The 23379-nt window shown below is 32.0% G+C and overlaps 3 protein-coding genes and 1 pseudogene across 3 annotated transcripts in view; 3 read left to right on the top strand and 1 right to left on the bottom strand.

Moving 5' to 3' along the window:
* Window positions 1–21879, bottom strand: part of LOC138941716 (uncharacterized) — a 209252-nt gene extending 187373 nt beyond the window's left edge. The window contains exons 1-2 of the mRNA XM_070311581.1: window positions 21724–21879; window positions 17896–18370 (exon numbers count right to left, since the gene is read on the bottom strand). Of these exons, the coding sequence (XP_070167682.1) occupies window positions 17896–18370; window positions 21724–21864 (616 nt within the window). The 5' untranslated portion in view covers window positions 21865–21879. The remainder of the gene's footprint in view (window positions 1–17895; window positions 18371–21723) is intronic.
* On the top strand, window positions 600–2029 carry LOC138941898 (salivary glue protein Sgs-3-like). Its single transcript, XM_070311857.1, has 2 exons — window positions 600–1028; window positions 1592–2029. Exons 1-2 carry the CDS (start codon window positions 600–602, stop codon window positions 2027–2029), a joined length of 867 nt encoding a protein of 288 aa, XP_070167958.1.
* LOC138941897 (uncharacterized) lies at window positions 8486–9813 on the top strand (annotated as a pseudogene).
* On the top strand, window positions 10654–13600 carry LOC138941896 (uncharacterized). Its single transcript, XM_070311856.1, has 6 exons — window positions 10654–10759; window positions 11266–11323; window positions 11643–11684; window positions 12896–13055; window positions 13157–13319; window positions 13413–13600. The coding sequence occupies exons 1-6, from the start codon at window positions 10654–10656 to the stop codon at window positions 13598–13600; spliced, it is 717 nt and encodes a 238-aa protein (XP_070167957.1).
* Window positions 21880–23379: the final 1500 nt, after the last annotated feature.

The following is a 23379-nucleotide window of genomic DNA, read 5'->3' as shown; positions in this document are numbered from 1 at the left end:
TTACAATTTTTTTATACAGATGTCTTTATGTTGTTTTCTATTTAGGAATTGTTTTAAAGATATAATCAAAAAATAAAAAAAGAAACGAAATATTCCATTTTTATATAATATTACATTATCATATTTATATTTTTGTGTAAACTGCACGGAAAAAAAATTCAATTATATCTAGCGACATATTAGTATATAGTATACATTAAAACAATTCCTTCTAGAATTATGGTATATAAATATACTAACCTTTTGACCCTTATTCTTTTTAAAGAAAGTCTGCGGGCAAAGCGAGGCAAGCGTTTCTCATTATATTTTCGCCCCATTATATGAACACACTATAACTACACAAACACAACACTCGTTTTTTAAATTCGACGCGTTATAACGCGTTATAACGGTTGAGCACACTTTTGCGGTTATCTCTCGTTACGCGTATGTACACAACACGCGTGACTGAGACTGAGTACTGCCGCGCACTGATATTATCGGATGTGCCTGGCTGTGTGCGTGTGAATAGCACAGTCGCCTTATTCCCCGATACGTACATACATACTAATATTATTTTTATTGCAGCACGAAGCGAAGGCAGTGTGCCTATCGGGCGAATGACAACGAGGACAACGGCGACGAGGACAACGGCATCGATGTCGATGCCGAGGACGACGCCGACGAGGACAACGGCCTCGATGTCGATGCCGAAGACGACGACAGCGACGACAACGGCATCGATGTCGATGCCGAGGACGACGCCGATGAGGACAACGGCCTCGATGTCGATGCCGAAGACGACGACAGCGACGACAACGGCATCGATGTCGATGCCGATGACGACGACGCCGACGCCGAGGACAACGGTATCGACGTCGATGCCGAGTTCGACGACGGCATCAAAATCAAGGGCCAGCATGACCACGGCAACGTCACCGCTAGCGGCGGACCCGAGGAGGCGGGTGACCGTGGCGACGTCGCCGTTAGCGGAAAACAGGCGGATGCCGACGGGCCCGAATCGGTCCAGAGGACCAAATGTACAAAAGGTTAGTTTTATTATAAAATTTTTTAATAAATACGTGTGTGTGTGTATGTGTGTAAATATGTATATGTAAATATATGTGTGTATGTGTATGTTACAATGTGTTATAATGCGCGATCTTTTTTAAAGCTGAAATATCATTTCTTATATTCCAGTTTTAAAATCATTTACGATGAAGCAGTAACTGGCATGTGCTTCAATGTACTACTATATTATTTGCAATTTATATGTGTGATTTGCAAATGATATAATATATTGAATCACGCGCCTGTTACCATATCACAAATGATTTTAGACTGGAAGATGAGAGATGATATTCCAACTTTCAAAATAGTCGCATTGTAACACGCACACACATTCACACTTATATCTATAATATATGTATGTATATTACATGTGTATGGTGTTCGTATATGTATAAAATATGCGCGAGCATAGATATACATACAGAATGTATTTCTTTCATATGTAATATACATACATATACTATACATATAAGTGTGAATGTGTGTGTATGTATGTGTGTGTATGTGTGTAAAAACATTAATATTTTAATTTTTTTTCCAGCGCATTAGTAAGGCGGTGCGGCGGGCGGTATTCCGCGAGAGACGAAGGCAGAGAAACGCCGGCATGCCGCCAACGCCAACAGGGTACATGCCGGCACCCCTGTCATCCGGATACGTGCCTACGCAGCCTACACCATTCGGATACATGCCCGCGACGCCTGCACCGTTCGGATACATGCCCGCGACGCCTGCATCGTCCGGATACGTGCCCGCGACGCCTGCATCGTCCGGATACGTGCCTGCGCCGCCTGTGCCATCCGGATATGTGCCTGCGCAGCCTGTGCCATCCGGATATGTGCCTGCGCAGCCTGCACCATTCGGGTACATGCCCGCGACGCCTGCACCATTCGGATACATGCCCGCGACGCCTGCATCGTCCGGATACGTGCCTGCGCCATACGCGCCATCCGCACCATCCGGATACATGCGTTTCTTTTAAAGTACACACACACAGGCACACACACACACATACACACACATGCACACAATGTATAAAAAAAAAATAAAAATTTGTGTTTCTAATTAAATTTGTTTAGTACAACTTCATTATCCTTGTTCCTAATTCTTATTCTTATCCTTGTTCCTAATTAATTAAAATATTATAATTTATAAATATATAAATATAAGTAATCTCTCTGTCTGTCTGTCTGTCTGTCTGTCTGTCTCTCTCTCTCTCTCTCCCTGCTCGTTCTTTATTGTTTTCTTTCATCCCCATTATTATATTCTTATATTTCTTCGACTTTTATTCTTTCTATTCTCGTCTTCCTACATAATAATACATTAATTTATTCGTTTTTATTTTATACAACATAAATGAGATATTGTGTATGTCATAAATAGAAAAAGTATTTAATTATGTGTATTTTTGTATGTACATGTGTTGTATTTAACTATAGTTAAATAGAAAAAGAAAATAACTTGTGTATCTCATTTATGATGTATCAAATAAACATAAATAAATGAATTTATTTATTTTCATATAGGGAGACAAAAATAGAAAGAATAAAAGTTGAGCAAATAAAAGTATATAATAATGGGAATAAAAAAATACAATAATGAACGAGCAGAAAGAAAGAAAGAGAGAGAGAGAGAGAGAGAGAGAAGCGCGAGTGAACGCGTAAGGGAATATGCGAGGAGCATGAAGCTAAGCAATACGTAATACATAGCGAGCGAGCGATTAGAAAGAGACAGAGCGTATGATCGAGAGAAAAAAGATACTGCAATAAAGTTAGTGCGTACATATATATTACTCTCACACGCATGAAAGAGACAAAGGTAGTACGATTATGTCTGTCCTTGTCATGTAAGATTGCAGCTCCGTCTATCGCGACATCACGCAACTAATCTACTGCTCTGTTTTACTCTTGAGTCTCGATCTCGCACACACACATATACACGAAAGTGTAGCATCGTAAAATCTTTTTTATAAAGCTTCTAAATTCACTTCTCTAAGTTCACTTATACTCTTTGATGAAATGCCGAGTGCGGAGTTCACTGATTAGGCACGCACAGATTACAAATTTGTTATATTAAGTAAATGTTGACGGCAGAAGCCGATAACAAAACTGTAATTTTCTCATTTTTTTCAACTTTTCATATGAAATGTTAAACTCCGCACTCCATTATTATGTGTACCTTAATTGTGGAAAAGGATTTGTTGATATCTATAATCAACAAAAAGATTTTGCAATCCTACTAATATTCGCATTATGTCGGTAATCCGGCATCCTCTTAAGACTCTAGCGTTCCAACCTAACAGACAGCCGGCTAAGAAAAATCATACCTTGTATACCTATGTGACAGATATGTAATATGTACAAAGTCAAAATTAATATCTGTGGGATAATATTACAAACTACAATTAATAAATGACTGTAAGTATCTAAAGTTATTCAGCAAAAAAGAGAAATAATCAATGATTTCATTATGCGAGCAGATCATCCGCCGTTTTTCAAGTCTTTTCGATCGACTGTTCTTTTCACGAGTCACGGTCCGTCATTATTTACTGAGTCACTCAACAATTCAACCCGTACGTAACAATTTAGCAAAACCTATAATTTATACTTAGTTTGTTTTTTGAATACTACAGCAATAAATTTTTATTTTGTTTTTTGTTTCAGGATAATTTTATAACATAAAACTATGAATTGTGATATATATAAATTAGTTGTTGAGAATTTCTAACTTTTATTTTCAGGACAATACTATATTTTCATCAATATGTCAAAACGTAAATGTACATTTAACGATGAATTACAAAAAAAGTTTCCAATATTTAAAAAAGGGAAATTTGACTGGGAAGTAATATGTACAATATGCGATTCAAAAATTTCAATTGCTAATAAGGGAGTCATTGATATAAATGAGCATATTGCCACATTAAAACATAAAATGAGATTTCAAAGTCAGGCAGGATGTTTAAAATCTATCATGGAAATATTACAAAGCCTGAAACCGATGACAATATTAGAGCAGCAGAAGGTGCTATAGCATTTCTCACAGTCAATCACCATATGTCTTTTAATTCATTAGACTGTACAAATTCCTTAAACAAGGAATTGTTTGCAGAATCAAATACGGCAAAAAAAATTTCATGCAATCGTACTAAAGCAACTGCAATAGTGAACAATGTACTTGCTCCCTTGTCAACCATCGAATTTATGGAAAACTTCCAAAATGTTGCATTTGTAAGCGTGTCTACTGATACTAGTAATCACGGAAACACCAAATTAATTCCGATTATTATTCAATATTTTAATTATAAAGAAAATGAAATTACTTCAAAATTGTTAGAAATAGAAACAGCTACAAATAAAACATCGGATACAATTACTGGCTTGATTATAAAACAACTTAAAACATTTAATATCTTATCGAAGTGTGTTGCATTTTCCGGAGATAATTGTAATACAAATTTCGGTGGAAGACTGCGCTTAGGAACAAACAATGTTTTCACAATTGCAAAGCAATATTATAGGTGTAGATTGTTCAGCACATATTATTAATAATGCTGTTCAACATGGATGTGACATCTTACCTCTAGACGTGGAATCTATTATAATAAAAATTTGTAACTATTTCTCAATTTACACAGTACGGACTGCAACCTTGAAAGAATTCTGTGCTGAGGCAGATACCCAATATAGACAGTTATTGTATCATTCAAAAACTCGGTGGTTAAGCTTGTTCCCGGCGATTGAACGAATTCTTCAACTTTATGAGCCTTTGAAAGATTATTTTGAACATGTACAGACATCACCAATTCTGATAAAAAAATTTTTTGAAACTAAAGTATCAGAATCCTACATGTTCTTTATTCATTCAACTATGAATATATTTCATACAAAAATTGAAAAATTAGAAAAAAGTGACAATTCCATTATTGAAACAAAAAAGATACTGCAATCTATCACTAAAAACTTAGAAGACAGAATAACAAATAACTTCATACCGATAAAGGTTCAAAATATGTTGAAAAAGTTCTCAGATGAAGATATAAAAAAAGATTTTCTAAAAAATTCGTTATCTTTTTACAAAGAAATAAAAGAATATATCCAAAGTTGGATTGAACCCTTAAATGAGTTCACTGTATTTGAATGGATGGATTTGGCAACGATAACAAGATACTCCATGGAGCAGTATTCAATCCTGCATTTCATTTTTAAATGAAAGAAATATTACAATAGATGATGTCAAACTGTTTGATCAATGGATAAATTTAAAGACATTCTGTCAAGAGCTTACTGAAAATGATAAAGAATTGAATTTGAACAAATTATGGCTGAAATTCTTTAAAACGCCTAATGCCTATACTTATAGTGAATTAATAAAAATCGCGCAGTATTTTTTTAGCATTCCTGCTCATAATGCTTCCGTTGAAAGAGTTTTCTCTTTAGTAACATCTCAGTGGACTAAGGAGCGTAACGCTTTAGAATTAAATACTATTTCTTCATTAATGAAGTTAAAATATAATTTTAAAAACTTCAAATGCTCTGAATTTTATAGGTTTCTTCTAACAAAAAATAAGCATTAATTGCAATTGGAAGAAATGAAAAATATAAGAAAAATACGTTATAAATACGTTTATGAATAGCGTCTATTTGAAGTTACTTGAGTTGATTTTATTTAATATAAGTTTTTTTTCTTTTCTGTGATAATACAATGTACCTAAGTCATTTGATTTTGTGTTAATTTTATTAATTATAAAATTATATAAAAACTGTTGTTCAAATATAAAAATTAATAAATAAAATGTTTATTAATATATTGTATAATATTTAGTATATTTTTTACTGTTAATTTATGATTTTTATGGTTTAAAAATTTTTCCTGTCTCTGTATTAAGTTCCTAAAATTTTTCCTGTTCTTTCTTTAAGGACTGGTTGCCTCTTTCTTGGTCAAACATGTTCCTGTACGCTATTGTCGGAGCCTCTAAGCATCTATCGGTTGGAATTATTAACAGTGAAAAAAATAGTAATTATTGTTATTATCTTAATTATTACTAATAATTTTTAATAATAATGACTATTTTAATAATAATGACTATTTTAATAATATTAATAATTAATAATAATTTAAAATAAAAGATTCTTCTATTTTTATTCTTTTTTATCGGCAATTACAATAATTTTGCACTATGAATTATGAGTGTCCGATTTTAGTCGGAAAAGTCCGGGGTTTTAAACCTTTCAGTCCTAGGTTAGTAAAATTACAGATGGCAGCCCTATGCAGATATAACCTGACAACAGATAGGCGGAAGAAATGGAGCAGGTCTGTCAACAAATCTGATAGCAAATGGGCGACAGAAATCGAACAGATCTGTTAAATATAATCTAATGACAAATTGGCGGCAGAAATCGAGCAAATCTGCAGAATATTTTTTAATAGCAGATTGGCTGCAGAAATCGAGCAGATCTGTCAACAAATCTGACGGCAAATTGGCGGTAGAAATTGAGCAAATCTGTCAAATACAATTTGATGGCAGATTGGCGGCAGAAATCGAGCAGATCTGCACAATACATTTTGATAGCAGATTGACGGCAGAAATCGAGCAGATCTGCCGTAACTATTTAAATGAAAATAATTAATATATAGAAATAAAAAATGAATTTTTAATCATTTATTTATAATTATATCTAAATATACAAAACTATACATAATTAAATATACATAATAGCATAACGTTCACCACTTTTTAAGGTTTCTAAATTATTTTATAATTAAAATAATACTTATATATATATATATCCAACACAAATTATTTTTAACTTTAAAATATATATATTTTAAATAAATTAAAATTCTGAGATTGTTGCTTGCTCCATAGAAATTCTTCGTTGCCTCCGAAGCCTATATAAAACATAAAATATTATTCTGTTCAGAATAACACCCTGTACCTTCTCTGAAAGAGTGATCCGCGAATTATGCGACACCCTGTATATTAATAACGACCATTAATTTAACATATCAGCACGGGAAAGTGCTAATATGTAAAAGAATGAAAAATATATTAATAAGCAGTGAGAAATACTATTTAATTTCGATATGGGCACTGAAAAGGGCCGACTGATTCCGTAATAGGCACTGAAAAGCGCCGATTGGTTTCGTAATGGTACTGAAAAGTACCGTTTGCAAAGCGAGGAAGTTCCTGAGAACACTCTAGTATTTTAAAAATGGGCACTAGAAAGTGCCATTTGATTTTTTCGCTAGTGGTATCCACCGACCGCTTTCGTTTTGGCGCTAAAAGTGCTGAAAGCGTTTAATTGACCAATCAGAACGAAGAAATATTTGTTCCGATATTATTAATTGCTCTTTTATTACGATCATAAAAATTAATAATTGTTCTTTTATTTTGGCGGGGTTTGTTGACGTTCCCGCATTAGGTGAATTACATATCTTACAGCTTGTGATTGGTCGTAGTTTTATCGATTGTTTCACATCACATCGCTCCAAGCTCCAAGAGAGCATCGATCATTCTGAGTTCAACTATCGCGAGTTAAGTGTGGTGAACGAAGAAAAAAGTGAGATTATATTACAGAGGCTATTTGTTGGCGAGGATACAGCGTTTGCAGTTTCAAATACTGTCCAGAGCAGACGTAACTATGAAATCGATTAATTTAAAATTATCTACCTCGCGGAAATCGCTGCACAGATTATCTGTAAGACAGCGAAGTAGGATTATATCCGAGATTAAAAATAATTTACCGTTACAACTTTCTCCAGAAGTTGCTGCTGCTGCTGCTAATAATAATAAATCGAATATTTCCAGTTCGTTTATTGTAGAATGTAGTTCGTCTCCAGAATGTCCGTTTTCTGTTATAAATGATATTTGCAATATTAGAGATAATATGCATACAGAAAGCGATGAATCGTCTTTTTCTTCTTGTTCTTCTATCTTTGATGCCAGTGATGCAGCATCAACATTTTTCAATTTCACTACACAAACAGAACCATCTTTTCGCGAGCGCTTAGCATCTTGTTTTGTAGATAATAATCTAACACATGCTCAAGGAAATAGTATACTATCCCTTCTTCGTACACATTCTTGCTTTTATGATTTGCCGAAAGATGTTAGAACATTATTACATACACCACGAAATTGTATTGTTGTGTCTATTGTGGAACCAGGCGAATATATTCATTTTGATCTTGAATCAAGTATTATTCGATGCCTTATGTGTGTTTCATCTTTATCTATTGTTGATCAATCAGAAATAGATTTTAATACAGATGGATGTGCTTTAGATAAATCAGGTTCCATTCATATTTGGCCAATTCAATATAGGATTGCAAATATCTAGCATACAAAACCGATAGTAGCAGGAATCTATAAGGGCAGAAGCCATATCATCCTAATAAATTCTTTGAGAAATTTATTGCAGATATTGATAGAATAATGTCCAATGGTGGAATAAATCTTCATGGCAATAAATTACCCATACGCTTAAGATGCTTCATAGCTGATGCACGAGCTCGTGCATTTATCCTGAATCATCGTGGCCATACATCTAGTCAGCCTTGTTCCAAATGCAAAGTTTCTGGTACACGTAGCGAAGCTCGTTATATCTTCAATGATGTCAATCATCCTCTTCGAACCGATGAGGAATATATAAGGTGTGTGGATGAGGATCATCATAAAGAAGGTAAGAGTCCATTGTCGATGGTTCCGATAGGTATGGTTTCACAAGTGCCATTTGAATATATGCACTTTGTATGTCTGGGTGTAATGAAAAAACTTTTATCCGTATGGATATATGGGAAATATTCACGAGTGTCAAAATTGTCTGGCCGATCCATTTCTATTATGTGTGCGAGACTAAACACTCTTAAAGAATATTGCCCTTCGGATTTTTTAAGACGGCCTAGATCCCTCGATGCATGCTCTAAATATAAAGCCACAGAGTTTCGTCAGTTTTTGCTCTAAACAGGTATAGTTGTAACATATGGTATTTTAGACGATCAACTATACAAGCACTTTTTATTCTTACACATAGATATAAGAATTTTGGTTTCAAATTCACCATCAAAATTGCAATTACGGTTTGCAGAGCTTGCGCTGCAAAAATTTGTTCAATGAAGTAAAAATCTTTACGGTTCAACTTTTAATAGTTATAATGTACATGGTCTTCTTCATCTCACTAACGATGTGAGACATCTTGGTAAATCAGATTCTTTTTCTGCTTTTTCATACGAAAATAACATGACAATTTTTAGAAAATATTGCAGAAAGCCAGGATTACCTCTTCAGCAATTCTTTAATAGAATGGCAGAGATAGAAATTCACGGAACAAATTAGAATCGTGACAATGATTCTTCTATTCACATATCTGTGCAGCATGTAAGTAACAATTATTCTCGATGTCGTAAGATCATATTTGATGGAATATCATTAAGTGTAGATATGCGTGATAATTGCTGTCTCTTACATGATGGATCGTTTGCATTGTCTTTGAAATTGTTAAGAACAATAATTCGTATCTTTTGGAAATTAAAAGATTTTTGCAAATTAATGATTTTTATGATATTGGCATTTTGTCTTCTGTTTTCCAAGTGTATAAATGTTCTATGTTGAGCAACGAGGTTTTCCGTATCCATCTACAAAAAGTCTGTACTAAATGTTACAGAATGCCTTTTTGGAATCCGACATATGATAACGACAGTGATGAAGAAAATCATTCGGAAGCATCTCAATACATAGTTGCTGCTATTAACGAGGAATTGTAGTATACTATATATTGCTACGTTCTTATATATAATTGTTGTAAAAATTTAAAGTTTTTTGGTTTTTATATTTATAAGAATTCGAGAGAGCATGATATATTATTCTTTTTCTTTTCTACATATCTTCTGTGTTTTACAATTATTATTTTGTATTTTATCTTCTGTCTCTTTTCTTTGCATTCCATTCTTCGGAACAGCCTACATATATATTTGCTATCGCATGTTAATTAGTAATTTTCATATTGTATTTCTCTTTTATTTTTATGTGTGACAGTTTTGTCTTTCTTCGCGCGCATTTATATTTCAAATTATAATCTTTTCATAATAGACAGGTAGAAAAATGCTTCTATTGTTATTTTATTGCATCTGTAATATTACATATTACATCATGTACACACACATATACTTTTCTAATATTTATTCTTTTGTTTATAGGAAAATGTCGGAACGGCCGAAGCGCATTGTATTAAAACCATTGCGCTACCAAACGACATCATCATCGGACGAGGCTCCAAAGCGTAGGAGAACACTAGAAAATAACGCGAATGAAAATATCGATCAGGACATCGGCGAGCTGAGGACACTTTTAGAAGAGCAACATTCTTCGATGGATGAACCAAATAATTCAAATGATCTTTACAACATTTATATATACGCCTAAAACAAACACGTATACACAAAACATCCCATTACATACAAATCCATCATACTTATCTCCTCAAAATAGTTTTTCACAATCACGCACACATACATATCCCACACATTATCCCACATCCAATCATATAGTGATTGATAACATTGCGCACTCAAGTAATACATGTATTAATAAGTTTCAGGAAAAGTATGGCACTACATCAGACATCAGAGATTCTTATCAGCTACCAGATGAACGAAGAAGAAAATCTGAAGCCACCTGTACTGAGAGATCCTTCGATGAATCGAATAATCCGTAAGTTTATATATATGTGTGTGTGTGTGTGTGTGTGTGTGCACGCGTGCGCGCGCGCGCTCCGCATCACATAAATAAAAAATATGAATACAAATTTCACATATTAAATAATATGAATTATTCTGTAAAAGACACAATTTACATTTAACAATAATTTATTGTTTTTATTTTAATGTAATTTTAAAATAACATTGTGAGGTTTAGTGATATTCTATCAGTACAAAGTATTAAAAACTGGCTAATTGGAGTCTGATATGTAGGTATATGTCATGATATAAAAAGAATTACAATTTATAAGGCATGAGACTTACAAAAAATTAAGCGTTTTGATCCACTTTGAATCTTTATCAATTGTTTTGTAAAATTTATATCTATAATGATAAAAACAAATACAGTGGGAACACGCATATAAAAATTGAGATTCTTTTCCTCGCAGGAATTTCTACAATCTCAATTTTTGTGTGCATGTTCCTATTGTACCTTTCTTTTTATCATTATATATATAGGTAAACTTTACATAACCATTGATAAAGATTCAAAGTGGATCAAAACGCTTAATTTTTTGTAAGTCTCATGCCTTATAAATTGTAATTCTTTTTACATCATGACATATACCTACATGTCAGGTTCCAATTAATTCCTCTTTACTTTTTACTAATATATCACTGTGCCTCATAATCTTATTTTAAAATTACATTAAAATTATGACAGTAAATTATTGTTTAATTTACGTTATTAAACATATTTACATTATTAAGCATATTAAATTAAATTTTATTACATCTACAAGAATGCACATAGCTGTAAAAATTATGAAAAAAATTTCAAATTTGTTACATTTGCAAGTGTTAAGCAAGTATAAAATATGAATTAATGTTTGCAGGATACTGAATGAACGCTTAGACCGTTTTGAAGCAGAACTAAAGTGAGTATCAGTGAAATATAACGCAGACTGTAATTTTAACATAAATGTTAACACAAAATAATTTTTTTAACGCGATTACTTTTAATTTTTAATAGAGTAAATAACAAATTTTTTTAATAAAAATGATCTTGTTTCATAAGATTTATATAATAACTTGAATGGTAACTTTAAATTACTTTTCTCTCTTTCTCTTTCAGAATATTTTCAATGCCAGTTTAATTTTTGTTTTAATGGAACAACATATCTATTTTATTAGAGATGTATAAGGTATTTTATGACAAATTCCTACACTTCATTGCACATTTTTGAATTTGTCATAAAATCAATATTAATAAAAAAAGAGACTAGTTAGAACTTAGTGTGTAGATATTATTTTTGTAACGTAACAAGAATTACATATTAAAAGGCATAAGGTCACAAGAAATGAAATATTTCGATTTACTTCGGATCATTTTCAATAATTATGTAAAGGTAACGACTTTAATGACAAGAATAACTGAGGCATGCAAACATTAAAGTCTTTACCTTCACATGACCATTGAAAATGATCCGAAGTGGATCGAAACATTTGGTTTCTTGTCGCCTTTGGTTTCTTATGCTTTTTGTATAATGTAATTCTTGTGACGTTGCAAAATAACATCTATACACTAAGCTCCAACTTATCTTTTTGATTTTATTGTATTGATAGTGATTGTATATTGCTTAATCTTGCAATTAAATGTTGTTACAAAGTGTTTTATGAAATTGTTATAAAATAGATATATTATTCCGTTTAAAAAATTAAAACTGATATTGAAAATACTCTGAAATAATTTAAAGAAATAATTAGAAATTTTTGTTTAAGTCATATACATTTTTAGAAACAAAACAATATATATATAAATCGAAAATTTCAAATATCTAGAAATTTAAAGTATCAAGATTGACAATATTATGTAAAAAAAAGTTTCTAATCTATAGGACATGTCAATATAAATATAAAGATACACACGCGCACACATTTTTCTCTTTTAATCTCTTTATCTATAGTAACATGTCCTCTAGAATTACTCCTTAGATTTTTTTTTACATAATATTGCCAATCTCGATATTCCAAATTTGTAGAATATTAAAGATTTGAAATTTGTGCCGGATCTCGTAGACTCATGATTGATACGATTAATATAATTAATGACTTTTAATATTCTGATAATATAATATTACGTTTACAGAAGAATAAATGGTCTGTTAAAAAATATTTTTAAATGCGTGCAGCATTTGAAGAGCGACAACCGCCGTCGTGCACCGACTAAACCGGCCATCCTTCCTATATCTTCTCTGGAAGAAATGGATATTTTCGAAGATATCGATGATGATGGTTATTCCGAAATTGTAAGTTGGTACAAAAATATTTTGTATTGTTCTATTTTGATATGTAATATTATATGTATATATTTTTTTATACAATCCATACGTTTTATTTATTCTTTTAGGTGCATTACTTTGAGTACATTGGTGGGTTCACGTTAAAGGAAGCCGTCAATTTGTGTCTAAAGGAGGCGTTGACAGATTTTTTAACGCCATCGTTTACCTGGTGGGGTCGTGAAGGAGGTCCACGACCTTTATACAATACCCGCCTTATTTTGGCAATTTACGGTATGATCATCTCACTTATTGATTTCTAGATATTTGTAGTCAGTATTATTATGATTTTCATTAACGACAATGTATTTTTTATTTCTTTTTCAGATGCTGTGTGCAACAATCGATACATAAACAATCCGACTCGATCGGAGTTTCAAGCACAAATGCGTGAAGCCCTGCGAACAGGTAAAGAGAGATGGAGGAGCAGAGCGCGCGGTCCACTCACCCTGTCAATCCAAGACCACGCGATTGTTAGAGCGACGAGCGACAACAAGAAGAAAGCAGGAGAATAAGAGATGATTAAATTTGGTATGTGAAATTTTGATATATTAAATTTGTGCGTGTGCGTGCGTACGTTTGCGTTTATATAGTGCATGCGTGCGTGTATGTATGTGTAGAGAGAGAGAAAGAGAGAGACAGAATAGCCATTTTATTTTTAGTAATAATAATAATAGCTTTATTTTCTTAGTTATTTTTGTTTTTCTAATATACTAAATGTTCTTTTTACAGATTACTTTCAGGAGAGGCAAATCCACGGATGGATTGCGTAAGTGATAGTGGCTGTGTTCGTTTTGACGGTACAATCACTAAGGTCCGGTTTCACAACTTTAATCGAAGTTTAACTCATTAATGGAGGCAAGTTGAGAAACCGGACCTAAAAGCATTTGATTGATCAATCGGAACAAATATTTCTTCGTTCTGATTAGTCAATCAAAGGCTTTCAGTACTTTTAGCGCCAAGACGAAAGCGATCGGTGAATATCACTAGCGAAGAAACCAAACGGCACTTTTCAGTGCCCATTTAAAAAATATTAAAGCTTCTCGGAACTTCCTCGCTTCGCAAACGGTACTTTTCAGTATCATTACGGAACCAATCGGCACTTTTCAGTGCTTATTACGGAATCAATCGGCCCTTTTCAATGCCCATATCGAAATTAATGCTTAATAAATTTTTTATTCTTTTACGTATTAGCATTTTCCCGTGCTAATATGTAAAAATAACGGTTCTCATTAATATATATATTTGGTCTTTTGTATGTTTATATAGGCTTCCGAGGCAACCTGAAGTACTTACGGAGGAGAAGGAAGAAGAGGCAACGAAGAATCTCTACAGAGCAGGCAACAAAGAAGATTTTAAATTTAAAATATATAAATTTTAAACTTAAAAACAGTTGTATTGGATAAATATTATTTTAATTATTAAATAATTTAGAAACTTTAAAAAGTGGTGAATATTATGTTATAATTATGTATATCTTTGTATATTTAGATATAATTATAAATAAATGATAAAAAATTTAGTTTTTATTTCTATGTATTAATTATTTTCATTTAAATAGTTACGGCAGATCTGCTCGGTTTCTGCCGCCTATCTGCCATCAAAATGTATTGTGCAGATCTGCTCAATTTCTGCCGCCTATCTGCCATCAAAATGTATTGTGCAGATCTGCTCGATTCTGCCGTCAATCTGCCATCAAAATGTATTATGCAGATCTACTCGATTTCTGCCGCCAATTTGCTATCAAATTGTATTTGACAGATCTGCTCGATTTCTGCCGTCAATCTGTCGTCAGATTGTGTTTGACAGATCTATTCGGTTTCTGCCGTCAATCTGCTTTCAGGTTATGTCAACAGAATCTGCTGACAAAACATAAGCTTAAGGCGGACGCAGTTGATGCCAATCTGCCGCGATACTCTGATCGAATTTGTTGCCAATCTGTCGACATACTGCTAACATTTTGCTTACTGGGTATATTGTGCGTATCGTAGGAACAATATTAAAACATAAAGGGTAATATGTAAAAGCTTATGCAATTTCTCTCTGTCTTTCTCTCTCCACTGAATCCAAAAATTACATCCAGAAATGAAGATATTTACTACAGAATTAATGACTTTTTAAAGGATAAAATTGTTAAAGACGCAGAAAAAGAAAAGCATCCTTTTTTACTTACTTTTATCATCTGCTTTTATTTGCATCTATATTTACTTAATTACTTACTTTTATCATTTGCTTTTACCATATATCCTTTGATAGATTTGTAGTATCTTCGACTACACCTAACATTTTGCGATATAGTTGCTTACCTTCTTTTTTGTATCTTTAACAATTTTATCCTATAAGATCATTAAATCAGTAGTAAATATCTTCATTTCTGGATGTAATTTTTAGATTCAGTGAAGAGAGAAAAACAGAGAGAAATTGCATAAGCTTTTACATATTCCCCTTTGTGTCTCAATATTGTTCCTACGATACGCACAATATATATACACACATATTTGAATTTTTCATATGTAAAATATAAATCAGGAATATATAAAACTTATTTTAAAAAAGATTAAATATTGTAAATAAAAAATTAGAATTTTTGCAATACCTTTCCTAAGTAATGTTTTAACATTTTGTAGTTGACACCTCGAAACATGTTTCATATTTTCTAAAGCTGCATCATAGGCTTCTGTTTTAACCAACGCAGTTGCCAAATTATTATAAACATTTATACGTTCCTATAATAAAATCTGCAATTTAGTATCTAACCAATTCCTCCTCCTTATTTTGATACAAATTTGAATTACTTTTTGTCGATGACAGATATTATAATGTTCTCCGATAACATTATATGGCAGTTCTATTCAAATAAACCACATCAATTATCACGTTTCTCATTGTTCTAAAAAATAAGTTCAACTATTATATCAAAAAAAGTTAAATACATAAATAATAAGCCATACTCTTATAACTTTACGTTATTATCTTATACATATGCACATACATACACAACATTGTCTCTTGAGGCGTATTTGCATATTCAAGCGAATAATCGTACATGAGCGCTGCAAACGCGCCTTGAGGGACAAAATCGCTTTGCGTGTGTGCGTTCGAGCATACGTACGTGAGAGTCTGAAACTTATGATCATGATTATTATGATAATGATGAAGAACAAAAAATGTCACAATTCTGATATACGATCACCATCTCTCGTGATTGACTGCACCAATCTTATTCGAACCGGTCGCAATCGAAAGCTTGTATTCACATTATATAATAAAAGTGCCGTTAGATTTTGTATTATGGCTTTAATTATTAAAATATCTTAATCGAAAGTTTACTAGACCTAAAATTCCGGATAAGCTACTTGGTATCGCCGCGGCCCCTGTACATAGGCAAACCGTTGACAAGCTGGAATGAATTTTTTCATATATTTGGCGTCGCGACACCACCGCGTCGCTTGATAAAAAATGAGGAATTCCGTTTAAGAAAACATCAATTACATTGATCTGGCCTTGAAAAGATCATTCAAGGTCAAGTCCATATTTTCATCATGTGGCCTCCTCGAAATCATGCAACTTTTGTCTGAAACATTTTTGTCTATCGGGCTCAGTTTTCGAAATATTCGCGTGAATTTATTAAAATGGTCTACCTTGTATAATGTGAATTCATAATTTCATCACAGTTACTTTCAAGGTCAATTTTAAGGTTGACAGAGGCACTTTCAGAAAAAATATTTGATACAAAAGTTTCTTATTTTTTTATGTACAATTTGAATCTGTAATAAAAAGTACTATGTTCCCCTCAAAAAGTTCAACTTCCGGTCCGGATGTCGTATTTCCGGTTGGAATCAAAAGTGAAAAGTATCACCATTCGATAGAGCATACCCAATGTACTTCAAAAATGTTCGCGATTTTTGATAAAAGCCATTTATTTCCATTTTAAAAGGAGTGTACGAGTGTCTGGGACACCCTGTATATTGTATATACACATATATACGGGGTATAACTGAAAAAACATATATAGAAGATACCGTCAAATACAGGACAATTAACTTCGTATAACAATGAAAAGAAAGATAAAAAAATGATTCAGGACTTTTTGATTTAGATTGTTGATCTGTATCTGATGGTATGCTCTATATATGTTTTTTCAATTACACCCTGTATATATGAATATATGAATATATGTGTATATGCGCATATGCGTATATGTATACATGTGTTTATGTATACATATATATATATATGTGGTTATGTATACATATATATATATATATTTGTGTATATATAAAATATGATATACATTGCATAAGGCGTAAAAGTTTTGGAAAATTTTAAGTTTTTTTTTAAACGTTGGCCGATAATGTCCGTTTTCTTAGCGAGGTGAATGTAGAAGTGAGGATACTCATGAACGTAGGATAAGTATCCCCACTTTTATGTTTATCTCCCTATGGAAAAGAAACGAATCATTATCGGCAGTGAACAAGTAGTATTGAGGCACATTGAATAATCATTTTCGTTTATATTTCTTAACAAAAAAATTCTGCTATCTATTTTAATATGATCAGGATAACTCGCCGTTTTTAATGCATCTTGGATTATCTCAATGGAACAGTTTGTTGTGAAATCACGCAAACTTTCGCGCTTTTGCAATGTTATCTATATTCAATAAAAAAGTGCATAATATTAATAAAATCAATAAAATCAACAAAATCTTTTTGTGTATTGTAGAATAATATACTTTTTAATAAAAAATTCTTGTTTCCTAGTAATACTGGATAAAATTCAAAATGCCTATAAAAAATTAAATAAATATTACCAAGATTAGCTGTAGTTGCCAGTATCATTATAACAGTTTCGACGAGACAAGTAAGTTTATACATGCTGGTTGGAAAATTGAAATATTCTAGAGCGCATCTTGATGGCATAGTATACTCCAATATCATATCCTCGTTTGTTATGTTAATCCGATTATCTTGGTTGTAATTCAAAAAAGGAATTATCCCATATATTAAACAACTAAAGTAAGAAAAGCCCAGCATGGAACAACAAAGAATTCTTCCTATAAAAGCATGTTTTCGCATAATGTCGCGCTCTCTTGTGTTGTCAATCGTCAGATAATCGTTTAGAGCAGAGTCGTAATTGGTAATTAAATTATCTGCATAAATGCGGAACCATGTCGTCTTCAACATACCGAGAAGTCCGCAACCGATTAACATCAGACAGTCTACGTTCTGCTCTATGTCAGTACAGCCCATATATAGCTCCATAGAAGGCAAGATCACAACTAGGCTCTGTTGATACATTTCCCCATATATGATATTTTGTGCTCAAAAAAAATATATTTCATTCCTGACCAATTCATTCCATTCCAATGAATTCTTTTTAACAAATATTTTTATTTAAAAAAATATTTGAATGCTACTTTTCACTCTCATGCTTCTTCTCTTTCCTACTCTCGCTCAATTTCTCTCTCCCTCCCTCCCTCCCTCCCTCCCTCCCTCTATGTCTTTCATTCTATAAAATATATATCATGTAAAAAATGTTTTTTTAGATTGATTTATGCAAAGTATTATACATATAATCACATAGAGGGTAGTTCGGAGGAAGATGACATGTAAAATAGCACTTTTCCATAATTTTTAAGTTTTTCAATAAAGAATACCACTAATCTACTCAGCTGATCGTGTATAGTGCAGATAACGAAACGACAGTACATTGTCGTTTCTTTGTGCTATATTTTTAAATTAATCAAGGTAAGTTAAAAAAATATGGCTAGTTTAAATCTTATCGTATAGGACTTTAAAATATATATATAATATTATTGCTACATATAATACTTATGTGTAAGTACTTCTCAAGTGTGAGTAGATTTATTTAAATTAATATTCACAGTAAATCGTGTAATCTATTCGTTACAAACATTATCATGTTATTTTTTTTAATTTTTAAATTTAATGATTACTATGTGGTAAGATGCCGCATTTTTATTGGAGAAAGATGATAGTTCTAGCATCTTATTCCGGCATGCAGATATCGACATCAAGTTACTTTCTATAAAATATAATCGCAAAAAGTATAAAAAGTTAGTATTGTATATATTATAAAGTTAGTATTATATATATATAATTTAATATAATTATAACTATATTGATTATTACGTAAGGCATATTTTTTGAACTTATTTTGATTAAATAAAAAATCTTTATCAAAGAATTTAAGAATTGGACACGGAATGATGGCATCTTACCCAATTATCCGGCATCTTATCCACATTTGTAAAAATTTTCGTTGTTATTGTTAAAATAATAAAAGATCCAGACTTTGTTAATTATAAACAAATACAAATATAATGACGATATTTTCGATTTGTTTTATTTTTTTTGCTCCTATAATCTATCCAGCGAGAGAATGACCTCGGTCTGTGCATAGGCGGGCAAAGTGGGGAAAATATAGCGAGGTACTCAATACCGTATATGTAGATACGGCTTCTGTGGATGGAGACCTGTGCGAAACAGACGAGTTTTCGTTCGACTCGAGGTCATTCTATCACTGGACGGAATATAATTACAAATATATTATTTTTCAAAGTTAAGTATGATATCTTTTCCCGAGCTATTCTATTTGTATATTTGATTATATGTAATCCTTCAATATTAAAATAAAAGATAAATATGCATAAAAAGTTACACCTCACTGATTTTATCGCCACTTAAATATGTTTTAGGAGAAGTTCTTCTGAGTAATTTGTCGCAAGAAAAAAGTAGGGGAAAGCATTCGTTTAGAAGATATAACAAATTAAAGTTTGACATTAAAGTTTATGTATGCTGTAATAATTTATTATTTTTTTATTGAAAAAAGCTTACGACTGTAACGCGTAGGCGGGGGAGAAGCAGGACCCTTTCTCTTGCAACTCCACCCCGAAGCTACAATTTGGGTTATATAACGTAATCTAAACCAAATTTTAGTTTTAAATCAGAAATAGGGTTGGGTTAGGTTATATCTGCCGGAAGTAGAGCCCCCCCCCCCCCCGTAGGGAGGGCAAAACCCACTATGTCCACATATACTTTACAACACGAAGCGAGGTCTACTCCATAATTGTTGTATGGATGGGAAAGTATATGCGTGGATGCAGTGGATTCCGTCCCCCCTACGGGGGGGCTCCACTTCCGGAAGATATAACCTAACCCAAACTTATTTCTGATTTAAAACTAGAATTTGGTTTGGATTACGTTATATAACTATCTATGACCCTATACATATTTCGTAAATGTAAACAAAAACATTTCCTACGTCCTCTACAAGAAATAAAGTGTACACAAATATCACTCCTAATTTTATTTTATAATACTTCAAAGAAAGCATTAAAATTGTGAAATTTCAATTTATTATATTGCTAAACGAATGTTTTCCTCCACTTTTTTTCTTGCGGGAAATTATTCAGAAAAACCTCCCCTATAACATATTTAAGTGGCGAGAAAATCGGTGAGGTGTAACCTTTTATGCATATTTACGACATAAGAAAAGAAGATATTATTAAAATAATATATATATACAAGATGGGGCATTTATATTGAGACACCTAAATATCTAAAAAATAAAGCAAGACAGAAAGAAATGTTTTAGACAAAAGTTGTTCGGTTCTAAGGAAGTCATAAGATGGTGCCATTAATTTGACTTTGGATGGAGGCGCTTCGGAGGTTTCAATGTTAATCTTGTTTTTTTAAATGGAAATACCTCAATTTTTTACATAAATCGATTCCTTGCAATATTCTGCATAAAAAGTTATAGGGATATGATGGCCAAAAGTTTAATAGTTTATGACATATTTTATACTTTATTTTATTACTTTACTTCGACATAATTTTACATAAACTATGAAATATCTCACAAAATTATTTATTTTGCAATAATGTTACCTTAATATTTTAAGCTCAAGAAATGAGAGATACCAATTGGTGTAAAGAAAATAAAACAAGATTGACATTGAAATCTCCGAAGGTCGTCTACCCAAGGTCCAACTAATGGCACCATCTTATGACCCCCTTAGAACCGAACAACTTTTGTCTGAAACATTGCTTTCTATCTTGGTTTATTTTTTAGATATTTAGGTGTCTCAATATAAATGCTCCACCCTATATATAACAAAACTTGTATAAATAAAAAATTGTTTTATGTCAAAATTTAAAATACAAAACAATTTCACAAAAGTCAAATTATTTAAAATTTATGTGATATTTTGTAGCATATTATCAAATTTGTTTCACATACAATTGTTATGATAGAATCATAAAATAAGTAATGTATAATGCATGCTTTCCATAACATTTCTCGAAAAGAATCGTATAATTTTTCATATGATTAAAAAAAACATATACATAAATCATATAAGAAAATTATCTTTTTTATTCCTTAGAATTTTTCAACGACTTACAATTATATTAATAACCCATCTAAAATGTTATTAGCTGGAAAAAGCATTTCACCATATACATTATCAAGAATGAGAAATGTAAAATTTTTATATTCTCGTCGCTATGCCAAAATGTACTTTAGAGCGTTGCAATATCAAAATAGAAAATATTCTTCATTGTCTTTAAAAGATAGCAATTATATTAATGATTTTCGAGTTCTTAATGATACTTACCGCACAACAAGTGCCTAAAACACAACGCAATAGCGAATAAATATTATAAATTTGAAGTGGCCATATGCCGATAGGCCACGTAATCAATTTGAAAGGAGTCATCGCGTATGCGATATCGTTGTTCCACTGTTCACTTGCCATTGTCGAGATAATGACTCTAACTAATGCCAACTGTTGATCTGTTCCCTACATCGACAGAACGCAGGTATTCCAACTTATTTTTTATTCATAAGAGATATTACGTAAAAGATATTTTCTTATCAAATTTTCTCTATGCTTTTAGAGCCACCGACAATGTATCGACACAAAATGCTGGTATTACGATTCATTTTTTATTCAACGTGAAAAATACACGTCTGTTTGATAAGAGCGTGTCCGGTAAAACTTTTACATGGAAACCGTCAAACGGAAAATTCCAACAGCAGTCGGTAGAGAGACCCTTCGCCTAAGATGCTTTGTAGAGAAAGCTTCAGTTGTTCGATCTTCGTGATAAAAAGACATATTTCGCCATGAATGCCGCATACGCGATTCGTGATTTCACGATTCAAAGCCGTGGATTGGCCGTCACAATCACCGGCTGCAAATCCCATCGAAAACGTTTGGTCTTGGATGAAGCTTAAATTTCGTGGAAAGAAAATTTGGAAGATCAATGAGTTAGTTCGACAAACTCAGTTGATCTGAAAATTTCTACCTCAAGAGTATGCCATAAAATTAAGTGAAGATATGCCTGGTGAAGAGATACAATTATTGAGGCAATTATTGAGAACGAAAGCGATTAGACAACTTATTAATAATAAAATATCACAGTTCTAATCAAGTAGTATGTGTGTATTTTATTCCAAATCATTACAATATATTGTTTATCGAGTTCTGCTGGACACGCTCTTATCAAACAAACTGTACATATTTATCAGTCTGCTTCGATATTCTTGAAGCATTATGAAATGTAAATGCAAGTCACGCTTTTACGCAATATGTTCGTTGAATAAAAATTCATATCACAGATTCTAAATTGTTGTCGTCCGTGGAGCAACTATTCCTTTACTATGTGAAATGTTAGAAAAAAAGTGTACGTTTTCCTCCCACGTATCTATACTACATTTTATTTTATCTGGTTATCCGTTAAATTAAATAGTATAGATTCAATCTGTCCAATGTGAAAATACATAGCGAATAACACACTTTTTTCTTTATGTTGCAAGTCATCGCAGTTGGCATATTGAGAAAATATAACGCAATATAGATAAGTAAAAGTGTTAAGTTTTATCTTGCCGTATTAATATAATAATCTAATGATTGCAATGATTGATAATTAAATGATAATTGATTGATAATTTTAATTAAAATTTTAATGATAAGATATTTGAATAAATTATTACATTTTAGTTATTTTTTATTTTGTTAAATATATTATAAATTTAGTTTCTAAAAATATTTAATATTTACACATATTATATTTCAAACATCGACCATTATACGAAATACAGACAGATATGAAAAAGAAGTTTTCAAAATGTTTACTAAAGTTGACAACTTTACCACAATAAAATTCCAGCTTGATGGCTGGAGCTTCTGTCTGCATAAAAATGAAGACTAGATTTTTCGACAGTTTGAAAATTCATACCAAGTACTTTGATAAATAGAGTAGTCTATATT

The sequence above is a fragment of the Polyergus mexicanus genome, unplaced genomic scaffold (genome assembly GCF_030449975.1).
Source record: "Polyergus mexicanus isolate NDT 795.1 unplaced genomic scaffold, iyPolMexi1.0 SCAF_20, whole genome shotgun sequence".
Classification (NCBI taxonomy): Eukaryota; Metazoa; Arthropoda; class Insecta; order Hymenoptera; family Formicidae; genus Polyergus; species Polyergus mexicanus.
The sequence above is the reverse complement of the archived record's forward strand: the minus strand, read 5'-3'. Positions and strand labels throughout refer to the sequence as shown.